General features: G+C 37.0%; 1 protein-coding gene across 8 annotated transcripts in view; it reads right to left on the reverse strand.

The window, feature by feature from the left end:
* CD47 (CD47 molecule) overlaps positions 1-21,934 on the reverse strand; it is a 47,183-nt gene that overhangs the window by 19,269 nt on the left and 5,980 nt on the right. For 7 of the 8 annotated variants that reach the window (XR_006207031.1, XR_006207033.1, XR_006207032.1 and 4 more), the window contains exons 2-4: positions 15,419-15,766; positions 7,132-7,221; positions 4,612-4,665 (exon numbers count right to left, since the gene is read on the reverse strand). Coding sequence is in view for 4 of the 8 variants with exons in the window: in XM_042954757.1 (XP_042810691.1) it covers positions 4,612-4,665; positions 7,132-7,221; positions 15,419-15,766 (492 nt within the window). In the remaining 4 variants the exon portion in view is untranslated. The remainder of the gene's footprint in view (positions 1-4,611; positions 4,666-7,131; positions 7,222-15,418; positions 15,767-21,934) is intronic. The other variant, XM_042954758.1, reaches the window with a different exon arrangement.

Raw genomic sequence — 21,934 nt, forward strand, 5'->3', positions numbered from 1 at the left:
GGGTCTCCTCTAGCCTAAGAAAGCCCCTTTATGTATTTAATCTTCAAATTCAAATGTGAATAAAAAAATGACATGTCCCTCTAACCACCTGAAACAACAGCTAATGTCATGAATAGATAGTCCATTTAGGTTTTCTTGTCTCCTTGTGACTAACAGAAAGGACATACAAGAAAAAAATGCAGGCTGTAGTTGATAAAATATAGTGAAATTACTAGATCAACTTGGAGATCAAATAAAAGCTGTCACCCTAGTTTTCATGATATTCCAAAGACAGGATTCAATATGCCCATACAGATCTACAAAGACCTCAGTCTATCCAACCAACAAACCCCCAAATCTATGAATGTGATATCTGCTCAAAGGCATGACATTTAGATGTTTCCTCTACTGAGTGGTCAGTGAGTTAGTGGTCAGATAAGAAGGCTAACCAGCGAGATGTAATGCGTACCAGATTAAGAATAAATCATAAAGGGAGACATGTCTGACTTCATTATTTTCTGACAACTTTAGGAGAGTAATTGTAAGATCTTTTTGGTATCTGTTCAGCTGCAAATCAATATTGTCTTTGATGCAGGATAAAACACATCCAATCACTTTGAAAGTGAAATTACAATTTCCAAATTTTTAATTATTTAATTAAATTACTACTTTACAAATATTTAACATACTCATAAAAAAAATAACAAATGCTATGTGAATCTGGTGCTGGAGGAAACAGAGTATGACTACCCATTATAAACTGATTACTTGCCAAAAGGCAAGTAAAGGATTTTATAATAAACTGCATGCACTATCCAACTGGCTTTGATGAAACAATTTGGTAAAAATGAATCCTGACTAAAAATCACATTCCTGGTCTATAGGACGCAGAAATAAAAAAGCCCAGGCACTGTACAGAAAGTACTTTGAATACAGAAGATTAAAGAAGAGGATGTCCAACACAGTAACTTCCTTTCCTTGGTTCCAAATGTTCCCTGATCTTATGGATGGTGCCATATCTTCAGAGTATATGCAGGAAGCTGGGATGTTTGAATTTGTAAAAAGTCGAAGGAATAACAATTACATTTCTACAAGAGTATACTGCCAAGCTACAGTTTTGTTCAGTTCTTCCTACAATAAAACCAGGGCATAAAAACATTTAATAACACAGTGTGATAATTATGTGGAAAGGACCAAGGGAAGGCACTCTAAGTCCAAGATTAGTGAATGAAATTCAAAGGAAACTTAGTAACAAAGTCCTATTAATAGTATCCATCAACCAGGGCACAGAATGATTCTTTGTAATAGTATTTATTGTGCCGATATTTTACCTTCCTGGATAGAAATTTCCTGGAGCAAATTAGTATATATCCTCACTTCTTCAGAATGATTTTTCTGATCTACAAAGAAATCCCCTGTTCCATTACGTTATTTTTTTAGGTGTGCTCACGGTCTAACTACTTTCAGTATCAATAAAATAGTCCTAAAAATTGGATTCAAGGTCTTAATAGGATCTCAAAGCTGTTGTGGTAATTTTTTTCCTTGAATTTCGCAACAATGACTTCTACAGGAACATATAACCAAATACCTCTGAGCAGTAACCAAAATCTTTGTGGAGTAATTTTGAGCAAGGACTAGAAAGTTAGAAAAGGACATGAAAGATGCCCAGAATGCATGAATATGAAATAAATTACAGTGGTCCTCACTTGGCTCAGTTTCAATATGCATGAATTTCAGTTGCCATGGTTTAAATAACACAAATGCCCCCAAATTACAGTAGAAATTTCAGTTATCACAATACCACAATAAATTAACTGAGTACTTGCATGAAGTACAAACTTCACTGTTATCTCTTCAGTACACAAATCACCCTGTTAATATCAGATGTGTATCATGATCAGTGACCAATCATGTCACTTCTTTCAAAGACTGTTGGTGACTGCTCACTGAACACCTGTTATTCAGTTCATGCACAGACAGCAAAGCAGGTGTTGTGTAACTTCCTTGTGTCCCAGTAATAAATCAGTGTGATACTTTATGATGGATTATCAAAGCAGGAAACAGGCAACAAAGATGAAAGAGTAAAGAAATATAAAGTGGTAATGTTGGAAGTGAAATTCGAATAAAATGTAAATGGCATCATAGAAGAAACAACTGGATGAGGGAATATCAACAATACTGCCATTCCAGGGACTCTAGATATACAGTCAGAGAAACTCAGTAAAAGTGAACTTATTGGCATAAATGGGGACAGTGAGTAGGTTGTGACAAAAGGAACACAGATGTCCCAAGAGCGGTGACTCTGGCAAAAAACTTCACGTGAAAGAAACTGTGGGAGATATTGTGTAACCCTGTAAATGCAAAGGATAAAATGTTGGAAGCTGATCCCAACTTAAAAAGGAGTATGACAATTCACTGAGGCATAAAAAAGATGCCTGCTCTGTATTCAAAGTTCTATAATAAGAAGGAGGTAAGTCCAAATGTCCACGGATGGATGAATGGATAAAGAAGATGTGGTATATACACACATACATACACACACACACACACACACACACACACACCGTGGAGTATTACTCGGCAATCAAAAAGAATGAAATCCTGCCATTTGCAACTATGTGGATGAAACTAGAGGGTACTTTGCTAAGTGAAAATAGTCAGAGACAGACAAATATCATATGACTTCACTCATATGAGGGCTTTAAGATACAAAACAGATGAACATAAGGGAAGGGAAGCAAAAATACTATAAAAACAGGGAGGGGGACAAAACATAAGAGACTCTTAAATATGGAGAACAAACAGAGGGTTACTGGAGGGGTTGTGGGAGGGGGGATGGGCTAAATGTGTAAGGGGCATTAAGGAATCTACTCCTGAAATCATTGTTGCACTATATGCTAACTAACTTGGATGTAAATTAAAAAAATAAAATAAAATAAATAAATGGTTAAAAAAAAAAATGAGGCAAGCACTGTTCCAACTACTCTTGATGAAACACTTTAATTCTCAATGTTTTTGATGTTTCAATTTACCGTCTACTAAGTATTACTTTTTTTCCTTTCCTACTAGTGTTATTACTGACAGTAAAAGTTTTAATGTTTTGACAAAAATGTTAAAGGTCGTGGAGCAATAGAAGTTTTTTGCATTTATTTTAGATTGCTTTGCAAAGTTTCAGCTTACCTGGTCACGTTTATTGTCTCACAGTTTTGTGGAAAGACTCCTTGTAAAAAGTTCAAAGGAAGGAAAAGTAAGAATGTATATGCCTAACTCAAAGAATTTCAGAATGTTAGTAAGTTCCTGATATGGAATTGAATCTTAACCCTGTAGGAACCAGAGATTTTGGTGGATAACACTTGAAACCACTTATGAAACACCTAAATGATAGAAATTACCTGGTATGTTGTCAAAGACTAAGAAAGAAGAAACCTGGAAATCAAGCCAGTACCTTAATTGTCATTAAGGGAAACTGTCAAGCAGGAAACTGTGAGTTGGTATAGTTTTAGAAAAAAACACAAAGTGCCTCAAATACAATACTACTAGGGATTTGTGACTTTGGTTGAGACTCAGTGTTTGATTCTAGTAACCTCTGAGCTTGCTAAGCATTAAGATTCTGCTTAAAAGTTTATGAGTTAAAGATAAAGGCAAAGGTATTCAGGAACATTTCCCTGTGAGAAACCTTTGTCTTCAAAACATGGTCTAGGGCTCACCAAGTCCTGGCTTGGCTTCAGCAGTTTAAAAGTCTTCTCAGGCTTCTTCCTCAGTAGGATCAATGGCATCTTGAGATACAGTTCAAGATACATTTCTGGTAGAAAGTAACTCTTTCTCCTAAAAATGAAGGTACAACCTGTTCTTTACTACATGTTTAGCCTATGGAAAGTCCAAGTTTAATCTTGGGCTACCAAAAGACTGACATGCAGAACCAGAAAACCACTGAGGAAAACCTCCAGTGGTCAAATACAGACTATAAATGGTAATCTGAAACAGTTAAGGAGAACTAGCAATATAGAAAGTGAAAGTCATGGGTCTGAGTTACTATTAATACTTCAGGGGCTACATGATACCACACTGTAAAAAAACATATAACCAAGTGGCAAGTGAAAAACAGAGGGGCTCTCCTGTTTGGTGGAATCTCTAGGCCATAAATAGGAGGTCTCTTAGAAAGCATACCAAAGTAAAAGGTAGACTTAGATTCATAACTATCCCAAAAATGTGACAGAAGGCACAGAACATGCACACTTACATGTCTCCTCAACTGAAATGTGGGTGCTACAAAGCCAGGGGCAATATGCATTTCACTTCCACATCTCGAGCCTATAGCCCATGCCTAGCAATCAGTAGGCACCCTGTCAATAGACATTTGTTAAATAAATTAAAACAAAGTAGGTCTACATTCTGCTCTGTCAGTAATAGTTTCATCTACTCAGTATGTGTACCCACATATAGGTTCACTCTTCATGGAAAAAAAAAGTTCTCAAAGTAAGTTCAAGACACGGAGGCAGTATACTGCAGTGGTAAATAGCACTGGTTCAAATCCCAGTACTACCAGAGAACAGCTGGGGGGTTGTGGCCAACTGCCTAACCTACCTGCACTTCCGTATTTTTCTACAAAATGGGAATAACAATGGTACCTACCCCCACAGAGTTCTTGTGAGATGAAAATGTGACTGCAGATGTGCTCCACAGCATCTATCATACGGAGCAAGAGTTCCACAAATAAATAGGTATTCTTATCATAAACACCTTTAAATGTGAGTCCAGACTGAGCGAATCAAATATATAGGTCCTCCTCCACACATACACACACACCCCACATATACTTGTTCTAAGAAGAGCCTAAATAAAAAATTGCCATCAAAATATTTTCTTAGCTTAATTAGCATGTTCTTTAAAATATGATCAGTGGAATAAATACAAAAAAAGAGCATTCAACCTAACACAAAAATGAAAATTAAAACAAGATGGATGCTTTTTTTGTCATCAAATTACTAGCAAAGATTTTAGAATTATAATTATGTCAGGATTAGGCGGTAAAAAACAGCACCCGGGGGCACCTGGGTGGCTTAGTCGATTAAGCGTCCGACTCCTGGTTTTGGCTCAGGTCATGATCTCACAGTATGTGAGTTCAAGCCCTGCGTCAGGCTCTGCAGTAATAGTGCTTAGGATTCTCTCTTTCCCTCTCTCTCTGCCCCTCCCCTGCTCATTCTCTCTCTCAAAATAAATAAACTTATTAAAGAAACAGATATTCTCATCTGTAGTAATTGATACAAAGTTTCTAGAAAACATTTTGGCAGTATGTATCAAGAGCCTTAAAATACCTCTGCCGTTTCCAGTCTTACCTATCTTTAGCAGAAATACCTCTGCCGTTTCCAGTCTTACCTATCTTTAGCATAGTATCAAAAAACTTGGAAACATCCTTAATATCCATCAAGATGAGAGCTAAGTAAATTATACTGCATCCATAAAAGTAGAGCATAGGCAGCTATAAAAAATTTTCTGAAAACAAGGGGGGAAATTAGGATGTAAGTATGTAAGTTACATCAGTCCATATATGGTTTTCTTTCTTAAAGAAAGGTTAACAAAAATACATAGAAAAAACAGAAAGGGAAGAAGAAAATTCACTATAATATACGAATAGTTTATTTCTAGGTTCTGGGACTTCAGATTTTTATTTTTTCTCTATAATTTCCAATTTTGTATAAGGGTTCTTAAAGTGGTATCTATTATTTTTTGAGTCAGAAAAAAATTGTAAAACTTATTTTGTAAAAATAGGGCTGATAGTAAACAGGCTAACTCCTGGTTCAGTCAATGAAAAGTTATGTCATTAATGAGAATGCTATGATCAGCAAACTTCAATCAAACCAAATGCAACAAATCACACTGTTATGAAATAATTTCATTATCTTAAAAAAAAAGGCTATTCTCTACTTCAAACATATGACATAGGCTTAAGGCCTGGGGCTACCAATAAGGGTAAAGGCTTTCCCTAACATCAATACAGACTGAATAGGTCTTGATGCTGTATCAGTCTTTTTCCTGATATAAAAGACTTACCGAAATCCTAAGAAAATTTCCATAAGAAGTCTAGACACTTTTTTGAAAATAAAAGTTGTGAAATGTCTTGACAGTTGTCACTGTTAGCCCTTTTCTTCCCTTTCTTTGCCTTTTAGACAAAAGTTGAAAACAGCTTTGAAATCACAAAGCATTTCCAGAGTGTGATACATTGAGAAGAGCCCTTAGAATATATAATCAGTCATCTCTCTTCCATTTTCAGATCACTTTAGATTTCTGAGTAAAAGTGAAATTCATGAAATATACAATAAGCCAATCCACTACCACATTTTATTATTTTTTTTACTTTTTTAAAAGTTATAGAATGAAATAAATGAAATCAGCATCATTCACACCTTGCCTCGTATAAATGCTTGCTGGCCTTCAATGACTGACCTCTCACTGTGTGAAAGGGAGATGAGGAATACATCTCACATGTTAAAAGTTTAGAAGTTTACACTGTCACCTCAGAACTCCACTAATTTAGTAAATTTCTTTTACCAAACCAGTAGGGAAATATGGTTGAGTATAAGCATCAACCAGAATACATACTACCTTTTCACCTAGTAGTGACCATTCTACATTGTTAATGCTGATTCTGATATAGCATCAAGATTTTCCCTGACAAGTTTGGTCACGTGATTATTACAATAAAACACGATCCAAAACCACAATTTTCCTGTGGCCACTTCCTTACAGAATCATAGTAAGAATGACAACACACAGTTCAAATGGGGCTTTTGATGAACACATGGACACGGACAAGTGCAAACTGGGAAAATAGAAAGTATAATATTCTACCCTAACACTAAGGTGGGCTGTGACCATCTCTTTGCCAAAATAATATGTGTAAATGCTCTGAAAATATTAAACTCTACATAAGTTTGAGGTATTGTTATTGCTAGGATTCCCACCAGTCATTCTTAAGAAATTAAAAAAAAAAAACACTTATGAATCAAGAAGAATATTAAGACTGTATATTCTTATTTATCACATTATCACACTTTTTAATACAAGTCAGGTAAAATATTTCACTGATATTACCTCCCAGAAATAATCTTTTCATCATTAAAACATAAACAAAAAATAGAAATAAATACTTACTCACAATACCAAACTGTCCCCAAGAAAGTAGTACAGCCAAAATTGGGAAAATGACAATGAGGATATTTTCATTTGGAGAAAACCATGAAACTGGGAAGAAAACAAAAGTCGCAATTAATATTTACTATAATCATGTTAAGTCCTGCCATTGAATAGTCAACAATATATTTTACTGTAAAGATAGAATATAAAAATAATTTATTAAGCTGTGGCCTTAAAATAATTACAAATTACACAAATAATTTACTTATACAACAAATTTTATTTATGAAAAAAGAAGCTAATTTAAGTGTGTTTTCCACGTTTTCCCTAACCTATGATTTGTGGAAGAAGACAGTATGGCACAGCTGAGAACAGGGCTCTGGCTGGCTTGAAAGCTAACTCTATGTTACAAGCTTTGTGACCCTGGACAAAGTCTTAACACCTCTCTGTTCTTCAGTGACCTCAATTGTTAACCCCAGTACAACAGAATACCTATACCCTGAAGGACTGTTGTGACTATTAACAAAGCTAATATGTGAAATGGGCTTAAAACAAAGCTTGACATGTACCAAGTACTCAGTCAACCTTTACTAAAATGATTTAACATTAGGTATTAAGGAAGCTTCTGTTAAGTGGGTCACATGTTACCTAGACAGTGAAAATAACAGTCACACAGTCTATATGAAAGAAATCGTGACATTAAGATATCAAATAACTTGAGAACTTTTTAAAAATTAAATTGAATCATATCTTAACACTAATACACTGATTTTATCATGGTATTTCTTCCCTAACAATAAAGCTAAGCAAATGCACTAAAAACATTTCAAAGTTTGCCTCTACAATGGGGACTTGCTGAACATTCCTCAATACTGCCCAAAGCAAGCGCTGGTGTTCCTCTGAAACCAACCCTATTCACTCAAATCCTCCCTGGCTCTGTCTTTCCATATTGGAGTGTGAAGAATCTTGTGTGCTTTCGTACCACCATGATAGCCATGCATTTCTTGCGCTACTCTTACGTTAAAACCTGATAAACATTCGCAATGATCCACACAAAATAACGTTACAAATTCTGTCTTAGAGATATGACCTTTCAGAATTGAGCATTTTGCCCTGTATATACTAGAGACTCAACGGTTTACTGCTGAAGGTTTAATCATGAGATAGTTTGGTGAGTGAATGGAAGACCGTATCTTAAATTTTGCGTTTCTACCAAGAGATGGATTTTTCAGATACTCTGAATCAATACCGTAATTTCCAACTATATTACTGTGTATCTTCCTACACCAAAGAAAACCTATTTCAATTTGGCCAAAATTCCTACCAGGAAAAATCTTTGTAAATTATGCTTAGGTTTTTGTATCTAATGCCCAAAGGATTTAAAAGCTCTATGATCTAATGACTATTCTTAATCTACGTTCTCTATTATTTTGAGTTGTCTACATTAACTCTTTAATTCTCACAATTATTATATGAGGAACTGTTAGCCCCTCCTTAATGCTGAGGGAACTGAGGCACAGTGAACTAAGAATCCTAAGTATCTTAAGTTTTCATGTCCCAAACAGATTTCTGAGAGACCTCCCCCTACTTCCCCAACAAACCTCCCCCCTAGGGTTTCCCCATTTCATCAGGCCAAAAATCTTATTGTCATCCTTGACTCCTTGGTTTCTCTGACACCCCATACCTGGTCCAATAGCAAATCCTGTGCGCTCTACATTCAAAATACAACCAGTATCTGATCAACATGAACAGTGTATGTTCAAGATGAGCTAACAATGAAATGTTCTTTCACTGACCTCCCTGCCTACGCAACAAAATAATCTCAGAACATATTGACAGAAACCTATTGAGAGATGTGTTTAACCATGGTCTGACCACTCATTTTTCACTTATTTCACAAACATTTATTGAAACTTAAGACCCACTGTGAATTTGGCAAGTAGGACCATGAGCTTGAGCAGGGGAAGGAAATGAAGATCAGACTTTTGTGGGTAGTAAGGAGAGGTCTCTGGGTGAGGAACTGGATCTGCGCCACATAAAGACAGGGAAGAAGAGACACCAAAGGAACAGCAAATTCAAGCAACAAAATGGTGGCCACTGTGGCTAGAATTTAATGATACAAGAGGGGATGGGAAGAGTCTCCTGGGGTAAGGTCATATTGGGTCTTAATAGCTTGTAATAAGAGTTTGGATTTTATCACAAGAACAATGATAAGTGATTCGAAAGCTTCATCCAGGGGAGAAAAATGACCTGATTCATTTAAAATCTTTGCCAGCCACGTAGACAATGGATTAAGAAGCAGGACTGATCATAAAGTTGCTGCAGCAATTGTGTAGTAGCAGGAAAGCAACATGTGATCCACAAATACAATCTTGAGTTCATTTTCACTCCTCACGTTTAAACACATAACAAGGAACTGTTCCAAAGCAAGGTGATTAGAATGGGGATCCTGAAACATAAGCAATGGCTAGAAGAACCAGGGATTTCTACCTTAGAGAAAAACAAGCTTGGGAGAGAAACACCACAGCCTTCTTCATGAGAGAAATTACAAAAGGTCAAGTTCTAGCTTGACTTAAGTTACAACTAGAACTGCCTACTAATAAACCAAGACCTTTGGGAAGGAAGAGAGTTTCATCATGTCACATGTTGAGGTAAAATGTCTGAATGACCAATTACCTGGCATGTGATAGAAGTACTTCATGAGTGAGATGGTGAAAGAGACTAAATGACTACTGGAAAACTCCCAGCCTCTATGCCGAAATAATGAGAAGTATGAGAAACATTTCAGTGACATACAGAAAGTAGGATTATAGAATAAAAAATATTATTGCCTAAGAGATGCTTAACTGAAACTTACTAGAAGGTTTATTCAAACTTCACACACTCTTTCCTCTCAGCTCTCACCCCAAGACTGTAATATGTTCTCCACAGCAAGAGTGTGTGTATGTGTGCATGTGTGCACATACGCACACATGTACATGGTGGTCCATCATTCTCTCAGTTTAAAATCACTGCTTCAGACCTCTGGCATAATTTACCTCTTCTCACTGGCACGAACGTGTTACCTCTCTCTAATTTGTTAAGGTGGAGAGTCCGAGGGTCACCAAAGTGGACATTCAAGAACCAAATGAGATGCTGGGGGGAAAAAGCCAATGTTTTATATAAAACCACTTATATACCCATTAAGCTATTGACCTGTCTTGGTACTATTATCAGATGACTTTAACTATTGTTCCTCAAGGGGCGAAAAGAGATAAGATACTTCTCTAAGGTCCTTCTCAATTTTCAATGTTTATGGTACTAAGAAAATAAACTAAGCTTAAAATAGTCCCTATTGGATATTTTTCCACCTTAGGAATAAGAAAGATAATCCAAAGGCAATGCTATTCCATTCAAGCTGTGGCTGACAACTCTGCCCATTACTCTTCCCCAATTCTTGTTCAGGTAGTGTGGTCTCAAGAAGATGAACTTATTAGTGGAAAAACAAAGAAATGATATTAAGAGGATATGGTCTATGAATGAGTGTTTAAATTTTTCTTCCCAGCCTAAGTATTCTAAAAACCCAGTACTTCACTCCTCTTATCACTGTATACAAAAGGGGTAACTGGAAAAAGTAAAGAGATCACTTAAACAAATTAAATGTGCCTTTCCTTCAAATATATACATGGTAAACCTTCACAAACACCAGTTTCCACAAAAGAAGGTTAAAATAAAATTTATAACACTAAAATTCAAGCCACATTTTTACGTGATGTTTCAGGACTGTGATGACTTTTTTGATGTGTTGACTAGGCTAGGCTAGTCCCCAGTTACTTAATTAAACCCATAATTCTACGGTGGCTCCCCAAATCCCTGCTCCCTACAATCAGCCTTTTATAATTCTCTCCCCTTGAAGAAGGGATGGGGAAGTGAATATGATGGATTTCATTTCCATGATTCTGTTGTGTTATGTATCAAAAGGGATCCTGATGATGTGATTAAGGTGCCCAACCAGTTGGCTTTACGAAAGGGAAATTGCTTTTGGGAGAAGAGGGGGCTGGTCTTATCAAGTGAGCTCTGAGAAAGGTCTGAGCTCTTCCTGGAAAAGAAAATCAAAATGTGAGAGAGATTCTTTGTACAAGAGGAAGGTTCTCCTTTGCTGGCTTTATTATATGGAAGAGGCTGTGTGGCAAGGAATGAGGTGACCTCTAGGAGCTGAGAAAAGCCCGTAGCAGACATCTAGCAAAGAAACAGAAGTACAAAGAAAGAAGTCCTACGATCACAAGGAACTGAATTCTGCCACAATCATGTGAGCTTGGAACAGGCCCCTGAACTCCATGTGAGAACACAGCCTGGCCAACACCTTGATTTCAGCCTTGTGAAGACTCTGTATGGAGAACCTAGTTACACCATGGTCAGCACTGTCACTAGAAAACTAATATGATAAAACTAATACGGCACTAGAAAACTAATACAAGGATCTTGCAATGCCCTCATGTCAGCATTTGAAGCATAATGTATATCACGTTGACAATAATGGAAACGGCAACTCTGCTGAATTTGAACTGGCCTTTTTTTTTTTTTTTTAAGTTTCTGTCTCTGTGCTGACAGCAGAGAGCCTGATGTAGGGCTTGAACTCAAAAACCGTGAGATCATGACCTGAGCTGAAGTCAGACGCTTAAATGACTGAGCCACCCAGGCACCCCTGAACTGACCTTTTTAAATAAAACCTTAATAACTTACTTGGAGAAATATAAAATTTTAAGCCTCCAAGCTTTTGTATCATTAATGATATAAACAAAGACATTGATAACAAATTTTATAACATATTTACATTTAGCATTTGGTTATTTACGAGGTATTTTCAAAGAAACCATGTACTATGTTGGAAAAATACTGGGTTTTGAAGACAGATAGATCTAGGTTAAAATCTTGGTGTGACTCAAACCTTGAACAAGTAATTTAAATCTCGCCTGTTGCCTCACCTAACAAATGGTAAGACCTATGTCTATCTCCTAGAGTTCTTGAGAAGATCACAGGACACAACATACATAAAGTATCTGGTATGCGCTCAAATAAATGTTAGGTTATTTTACTGTTCTTATTTATACTGCTATCATTTCCTTGAAAGTAGGGATCACATCTTACTCATTACTGAATCCCTAGTGCCTAGCACAGTGCCTGGGAACAGTAGGTACTCAATAAATCTTTTTAAGAAAGAGAAATATTAACTTATATACATCCCAAACAATTCTGTCATGGAGACAGTATCCCCATTTTACAGGTAAAAAATTGAGGGCCAGATTGGTTGAGTTTCTCAACCTAGTTTTCTTAAACTAGAAATGGTGAAGTATAGAAAAATCTTTCTAAATTCAAGTCCTGTGCTCCTTCCAAAAGTATACTACTACACAGAGACACCAGAGGTATATAAAACTCTAATTCATATATAATATTCTACACATTCAGTCCTAGTGCTCAGAAAAGGAACACAAATGGTCACCATTACTCCACATTCCATTAAGTAGATTTCTCTATTAAGTAATTTCTGTTCCTCATTTATGCCTACATTGGCAAAAAAAAAGCACAACATAGTGATAATGGTTTCTCCTGCTAAATCTCCAAAGTCCACATGATGGGCAAGTAGCACTACTATAGTGACTCTGTACTGCACAGTAAGAGTCCTGCCCCAAATTAACATTTTTGAGCAGAGGAGGTTTATTTCTTCCCCCAGTCAAAAATGGGTGTAAAACAGAGACAACACCAGATGCTGGCAAGGATGTGGGGAAACTAGATGGCTTGTATGTTGCTGGTGAGAACGTAAGATGAAATAACCACTCTGAGAAACAGTTTGGCAGTTTCTTTAAAAACTAAGCATATACTTACATACAACCACTAATCATACTTCTGGGCATTTATCCAGAGAAATGAAGACTACGTCCACACAGAAACCTGTACACGATTTTTCACAGCAGATTCATTTGTAATAGCCAAAAGCTGGAAACCACCAAAATGTCCTACAATAGGTGAATGGTTAAACAAGCTGTGATACACCCATACCATGGAATACTACTTAGCTCAGAGAGAGGAAGTGTGGGGGAAACAAACTATTGATACGCACAGCAAATTGCATAGTTCTCAACGGCATTGTGCTGAGTAGAAAAAGCCAATCTCAAAATACTGTATGATTCTACTTATACGACACTGTTGAAATGACAAAATCATAGCCATAGAGAATACATTAATGTGTGCCAGGTTGGGAACAGTTGGGGGTGACTATAAAGGGATTGCATGAGGAAGATCTTTGTGTTAATGGCACAATGGTTCTGAATCTTGACTGTGGTGGTAGTTACTTAAATATACACATGTGATAAAATGACAAAGAAATATGCACACATTGTACCATTGTGAACCTGCTGGTTTTGATACTTTACTACAGTTACAGAAGATGTAATCACTGGGGGAAACTGGGCACGGTAGACAGCATCTTTCTGTTCAATCTTTACAATTTCCTATGAATCTTTATTTCAAAAAATAAAAATGGGTGCAAAGCCAAATGTCTGAAACTTCTTGTATAGTATTCAACATTCTCTGCAAGAAAATAGTACCTTCTCATTCTAATGGCCCAAAAGGTAAGTACAACTCATTTTTTATAGGGTACTTTGAAAACAAAGAAAAATAAAATAATTGCACATGAAAACATAAACTTGGTCTTCATCTCAGATATTGGTATTTCTTTCCCATCCATCTTCACTCCATCTTCTGGCCTTTCAAATCTCGTATCTCGAGTTTAACAGTCTGTCTCTCAGGGACTGACGCTATACTCCAAAACTGCTGCTCCCCGCCCCCTCCATCTTGTTTTTTCATTCCCACATAAGTATACATTCCTTCAGAAAAATTTCAAGTAGGTGTCAGGTTACCTAATTCCAGGTAATCCCAGTGTTTGAATGGTCAGACCCTGCTGAAAGGTATACATTTTTTTTTTTAAAGCTTCTTAGTCCCAGTTAATGTCAAATTAATACAAGTTACAACACAAGAGATTTCCTAGCAGCATCGCCTTCCAAACTCTGCCAGCCTGCTCTAAACTATCTCCTACCCATTCCTTACTGCACAAAAATCCCTCTTACAATACCCCAGGCCAGCTTCAACAACTTGATAAATCTTACTTCATAAAATAAACATTCCAGGAATACAACCAACATTTGCAAAGCACTTTGATTTACAAAGAACTTACATATGAGATCTCATTTGATGCTCATTACACTGCAGAATACATAAAAGCAGGGATCTACTTTCATCCCCATCCCAGAGATAAGGGAGGTAACTTGGACTCAGAGAAGACAGTTCTCAAGATCATACGGGCAAATAGTTAAGTTGCAAAATAGGTGATCGAATTTAGATTTCCTGATTCCTAATCCTAAACACTGTCAAAAGATTCCACCAAATTAAACAGCTCATTCTCAGTCTGGTGACAGACATTTTATAATGTCTCAACACTAGGGGAAGACAAAGAGGTGATCCAACTGAACTGTTCTGGTCCCATCAAAGCAGAGGTTCTCAAAGTATGGTCTAATCCTAAAATCAGTAGTATGTCTAGTGATTCTAAACAGATACTTCAAACAGAAGGTCATGATGCACTTGTATGTGGTTGAAGAAATCAGGTGGCACAATAAAGAAAAGAAAGCAGGTTGTTTACTTCAACTAACTACTGCTTTATACAACTCACCAAGCCAAGTTTGTGAAGAAAGGGCAGAACCATGGTGCTATAATCAAGGCTGAATTCAAATACACTGAATTGGATCTCTAGTTCTTCCAAATCTTGGCCAATGAAGAAAACACCAAAGCAAAGCTAAGCATAGGAAGCCTTAAGGACTTATCCATGATAATCTGATTTTTTAATCTCCTGGGTCTCCTAATCTAGTCTCTGCAGAGGGGACACGGCTGGCACTCGTCAACCCTTGGTCAAAGTGTAAGGTTAAAGGCCAAATAATTGGAAAGGGGCTGGAAAATTAATCACATGAAAGAGAGTACTTTTGATGGCAGCAAACAGAAATGCAGCATAGATGACCTTGGGACTGTTCACCCCAAAGGAATAGTCCTGGGACCAAAAGTGTGAGAACCACACAATATACAAATTAACCAACAGCAAAGGAGTTTTACTCTGAAAAGTAGAAAAGCAAGTAAGATAAAACTCATGATCTTAAAGCTGATAAACATTACATCAACATTATTAATAGCCTGTGCTTTGCCTAGCCCCATTCTGCCCCCTTTCTAATAGGATCAGGATGCTACAGGACAAATAAATGGGAAGCTTTTATAGAAATCTTACCAATACGGTATTTTAGTTCTATGATGGTTTCGCCTTCTCTGCTTAATTCTGTTACTTCACAAGTGTAGTTTCCTACAACAGCCTCTTCCTTGTTCATCTCCAAAGAGGCAATGCCATTTAGTAATTTTTGTGGTATGATTTTTGTACTCTTAAATTTATCGTCGCGAGTGGTCTTTTCTACAGCGCCATCAAAGGTGAAAATGTCTTTTCCTCTAAATTTCCACTTTACATACATTTCATTAATGTTTGTGGCCTCCACATTATTAACATAGCATGGGATGATAACAGTTTCATTGCAAGCAGTGTATTCTACAGATCTGGTTATGTTAAATATTAGCTGAGCCGAACCTGAAAAAGAAAAAGAAAAAGAAAATTGTTTGATTTCATTATAGAATTCTGTAGTTTAAGATGTTACAAATCCTTAAGATAAAGAGCAATGCTTCTCTTGTTCATTTAAGAAAACAGTGCAACTATACAGAAGACAGGCAAGGTGAAAAAAACCCCCAACTTATTTCAATATTAATGTGCACAGCTGGCAGAGAACACTGTAACTTTTCCTTATTCAACCTCAGTAATACAAAGTACACATTACCATGCATCTTGGGAATAAATTCAGCAACCCTGCTGGAACATGCAGGTGTAGTATCTGGCTTTGGAAGCTTTGAAGTAATCGTTACTGCCTACTGATATATGTAGAAAAATACTGTCCTCACCATGTGAAAATTTTGAACAGAAAATCAAACCAAACATTATATCCAACCTCAACTTCATATACTTCCTCCAAATAGAACTTGCTAAACTGATAGGAAGTTTATCTCTATCCTTATGTTGCATTTCCAAAAAGATGATGGAGTCTACTATAATATAAAAAGGTAAACCAGATGAATCACATCACATCTCTCCATGAGGATGGAAAGTCTTAGAATGCTAAGAAGAAAAAGCACTTTCTGTGGCTTTTTCCCCACTGCAAAATACAGACAGCAATACTCATTTTGTACGTATTAGAAACGAGTATATACAATTGAAAGGCATTTTCCCACCCCTGTATTTCATTAAAACTATGGAACAACAATTTCCAAATATGTATTACAGGTATTCTTTCCTCCCAGAAACCACAAACCATTCAAAAGAAGCTAAAAAACAAGTTAAAACCAAGAGCAGATACTGCTAATAAGTAGGGTCCAGAGTAATCCTCTCGTATCCATGGTCATATTTTCTGTGGTTTCAGTTACCTGCAGTGAACCAGTCTGGAAGCAGAGAATCCTCCTGACACATTCTATAATTCTACATATTATACACTCATTTCATTATAAATTTCTATATTTTAAGATGCTAGAGTAGCCTAACACTATGTCACAGCGCCTACACCCTTCATCTCATCATGTAGGCATTTTATCAAGAGAAGGTATTTTGAGAGACCACATTCATATAACTTTTACTATAGTATACTGTTGTAATTGTTCTATTTTATTATTAGTTACTGCTGTTAATCTCTTACTATGCCTAATTTATAAATTAAATATTATAGATATGTATAGAAAAAATAGTATATATAGGATTGGTACTATCTGTGGCTTCAGGCTTCCACTGGGCGTCTTGGAACATATCCCCCCACAGGTAAGGGGGACCATCATATTTTATCCAGTTCTTCTCCATATGATAAACTATTGTTGCCTTATAAATGAAATCTAAAATGTGCAAGAATATGGGGAAATTATAGCGGTCTTCCACATTGCTCAGCCATTTATCAACTCTTTTACCTAAGTAGTTAGCCGGCTCTTTCCTCAAAAAAACAAAGCACTAACAAATATAAATAAAACATCATCTTCAATAGCTCATCCTTAAGATTTCTTCTTTCTACATTCATAAAATGGGAATAAAAATCAGGGGTATAGAATGTTATTATTCTAGGAACATAATTATTATTTAGTAACTGCCCACTTAGTTAAATGCCAGGATGCATAGTGGAATATGAAGTGAACAATGTTCAGAAAGCCTGAGTACAAATCAAGCAATTAACTTAACTTTTCTATGCCCTGGTTTACTCTCTGTGAGTAAGAGGATCAAAAACAAACACTGGCTACTTCACACAATTGTGGGGAGCACCAAAAGAGAAAACTTCTGGGCAAGTGCTCTCTAACAATACCACACTCTAAATATGAGGGGCAGTACTGTACAAGTGAGGCAACATAGCCTTTTAATGTGACAATCTGGACCTGGCAGGTCCAAACTGTTATATTTCTGGGAATGTGCAGTTTGAACCAACTTTGGGATGTCCACAGCTCACCCCTTCCCACTTCTTGGCATTGCTTGCCATCCAAACATTCACAAGTGCCAGGCAAAACCTGTACTTCCAGTAATTGTCCCTAGCCTTGGGGTTGTGAATTATTCCCCCTGAGAAGGAAGCACTGGAGGTGAGGGGGAACTACAATGTACAAAAAGGAGAGAAGTAAGTATGACGTTGGAATTAGAACGGAACGTGTCAGAAAATATAATGAAAGGTTTTGAAATGGACAAAAAGATTACTGAGTCTCCTTTCAATGGAGTACTAGGAATTGTGTGACAAATTCTTTGGGAATATCTGATTCTGTAGAGGGCTTGTGCCTTTCACTGTGTTTGTCTGTCTGGGCTATTTTACAATTTTGGTAAAACTGAGTAATGCAAATGATTCATGTATATAGAGGCACAAATAAACTTTGTTCTGTAATTCACTTCTCCCTGCTGGAAGAAGAGAGGATTTCAAAAAAGCACATTTTATTGCCCTGAGGATACTGACCAGTCTTGCATCGGTTTGAAAATTCACTTCAGCATTCCTGATTGCCTATAAATGTGTCTGTTCTCTCAATTTTCTTTTAAAATCAAGGTGGCTTTACCATCTTGCTGGCTTACTTATTAATTAACATGTGAAATGAAATCTTTGACACTTGGTCATTTTGTATTTGAGTCAAGATAAAAAAGAATATTTCTAAAAATTACCGTTTAATAAAAGAGATAAAAGTGAAGAGCTCGGTTCTCCTAACAAACTTTTTTAGAAGGCTCTAAGAAAGAAATGGCTGGCAAATACTCCATAATTTCATAACTTACATTTAGAGAATGAATTTTCTAAAGAATACAGAAAGCACTAATTGCACTCAATTATTTGTTGTAACAAAAGAATTTTATAGCTGAAGCAATTTAAGTAGAATAAATGCTGTCAATAAAATTCAAAGCAAAATTGACCTGGATAAGCCATAACTTTAATAACCCTTGTACTAATTAATAAATAAAAGTAGTCCAAATATACCACTCTACTAGATGTTAACTACTAGCTCCATCCCTATAAACATTTATTTAAAAAAAAAAAAACCTATGGGGCACCTGGGTGGCTCAGTCGGTTAGGCGTCCGACTTCAGCTCAGGTCATGATCTCGTGGTCTGTGAGTTCGAGCCCCGCATCGGGCTCTGTGCTGACAGCTCAGAGCCTGGAGCCTGTTTCAGATTCTGTGTGTGTGTCTCTCTCTGCCCCTCCCCTGTTCATGCTCTGTCTCTCTCTGTCTCAAAAATAAATAAACGTTAAAAAAAAAAAAAAATTTAAAAACAAAACAAAACAAAAAAAACCTATTACCTAGTAAAATTATCTGATTTGGGTTTTCTCTTTTGTGTATTGCTTTCTGATGAAACATTAAAGTGAAGAAAAGATTTAAAATAGACAGAGCAAATAAAAGCACATAGGCAATTAACATGAATAAGTAAATTCTGATATGCCTATAGCAGTCTAAATCAGATAGGAATAGGTAAGTATAACCATCAGTGATACAAGACCTACAGATAAATTAACAAATGAAATGGTGAAATTATTTTATATAAAATGCCAAAAATACTGGACTTCACAACCTCTGTAAATACAGACCACCAACTGAAACCATCTCATACCACAGTCCTGAAAACAGCTATTATGTGTTGCTGACAGGGCTCAATACATGGTGGTCACAGCACACAAGTCTAGTTCAGAAATGTACAAATTCAATAAACATTTATTGAGAATTACCTGACCTGAAATATTTTGATAGGATGAGGGGATACAATGATGGGGGGGAAAAAAAGAAAAGAAAAAAAAAGCAAGAATTATCTTTTATTTTTTAAAAATTTTTTTTTTTAACGTTTTTTATTTTTGAGACAGAGAGAGACAGAGCATGAACGGGGGAGGGTCAGAAAGAGAGGGAGACACAGAATCTGAAACAGGCTCCAGGCTCTGAGCAGTCAGCACAGAGCCCGACACGGGGCTCGAACTCACGGACGGCGAGATCGTGACCTGAGCCGAAGTCGTATGCTCAACCGACTGAGCCACCCAGGCGCCCCAAGAATTATCTTTTAGAAGCTTTCAATTCTCACTTGGAAGAATGATACATACTTTTTGTAACACAAGGTCCTAAGTGCTATCCTTTGGCATGAAGAAAGTGCTATAGATGGGCAGGAGTGTAACCAGTCTTACAGATGTCTAAGAAAATTTGCGTTGCTACCAAGGAAACAACAGAAGACTGTCATAGATGCCACCCATCTCAAGTCTTCAATCTTTTATCTTTCTATATATGCTACGTAAAGCCTCTGTCCTTTGCAACAACTCTTAAATCACTCTTCTTTTGCAGGAGCTTATCATATACTCTCCAAAGGAACCCTATTACTTTTTTTAATTTAAAAAATTTTAATGTTTGTTTATTTTTGAGGGGGGGGAGGGGCAGAGAGAGAGGGAGACAGAGAATCTGAAGCAGGCTCCAGGCTCTGGCTGTCAGCACAGTCTGACATGGGTGGGGCTCAACATAACAATCCTCGAGATCATGACCTAAGCTGAAGTCTGATATTCAACTGATTGAGCCACCCAGGTGCTTCAGGAGCCCTATTTCTTAATCTGAGTCCTTCACATGAGAAGCCAGAAGCTTCCAATACTTCCCACTTATAAATTTACTTACAACCCCAACTATCCACAACCCCCTCTTCCTCTTCAGAATTGCATCCCTTCACCTGTTAGTTTTCATTTCTGGCTCCACACCCACTCATCTCCCTAAGGACTTTCCCTAACTGATTATCAGCCTCCTACATCCTTTATGCCATTCACATAGGGTTTTTTGTAATACTTTAAAAAATGCTTAAATATTAGCCGATGTTTAAAAAATCATTCATCTCTTCCCTAGCATCCTAAAATAATCTAAACGCATTTCTTCACCTCCCATTCACTTCTTAAATCTCTGCCACCTGGCCTCTACCTCTTCTTCACTATAATAGTTCTTGCCAAGCTCCAATAATCACAAGTGAAAAACTGAATGTGCACGGTTTTCTCTGTATCTTGACTACTCTATAGTTCCTCAGCCAGTAGGCAGCTCCTTTCTTGCTCTTGTCCCTTGGCCTCTGCGATAGCTCCTGATTCTGAATTTCCTCCCACTGCTTTGTCCAACGCACTTCATCTTTCTTTCTTTACTGAAATCTATTCCTTGACTCACAATAAGTATCAGTGTTCCTCAGAACTTCATAACCAGCACTGCCCACCTTCCTCCCAATGATCCAGGTCCATCATTCTCCTTAATCCACAGTTTTAACATCTACACACTTTTTGTTTAACCAAGCCCCAACTTTCTCAACTGCAGACCTGGAAAACCAACACTCTGCTGTGCACCTCCACTTGAATGCACTACACTTAATTTAAAATTTGGACAACATGTCCAAAAGCCTATTTACCCTCTTCCTAACCCCCTCCCAAATACTCACCATCCAAAGTATTTTCTATTACCTATCCATCAACAAGACCTGGACCTAGTAAGAATCATGCTAGATTTCTCCCTCTCTTTAGCCACGAAAAATTCTTGATAGGCTCAACCTATTATTTAATGGTTCCTCAATCCAATGTCTGTTGTATGAATTAGACATTTATCATCTTTCTTTTGAGATACTGCCGTAACCTCTTGACTAGCTCCTTACCTCCAGCCTCAGTGTTTTCCCATCTTAGCCTCAATGTATTTTCCACAGTTCCCAAAATAACTGTTCTAAATGCAAATGTGCACTCTTTTGCCTAATACACTTTAACAACACCCCCCGCCCCCTTCAAGCTAAATTCTAAGTGCGTTATCATCAAATGCAAACTAGATCCTTCAAGATCCTGTCCAGTCCCACCTCCTGTACTCCCTCATTTCCAAACTAAGCTCCAATCATAATGACATCTTACAATTCCATGAATCTGCAAATGCCCTCTCATCTCCATACCTCTGCACATGCTGGCAAACGTGTACAGGTAAGAGTACACACTCTGGAGTCAGACCTTGGCTCAAGACTTAGCACTTTATACTTGTATAACCTTTGGCACGTTTTTTAACCTCTGTACCTCAGTCTCCTCATCCAGAAAATGTGTAGTGACAGTGTATACATCATAGAGATTTTAAGACTTAATGAGATAATAAATATTAGGTTCTTAGTGCAGTGCTTTTGCATACATAGGAAATGTTCAATAAATGGCAGCTATAGTCTGCTACTTTTGGTTCTTCCTACTAAA

The sequence above is a fragment of the Panthera leo genome, chromosome C2 (genome assembly GCF_018350215.1).
Source record: "Panthera leo isolate Ple1 chromosome C2, P.leo_Ple1_pat1.1, whole genome shotgun sequence".
NCBI lineage: Eukaryota > Metazoa > Chordata > Mammalia > Carnivora > Felidae > Panthera > Panthera leo.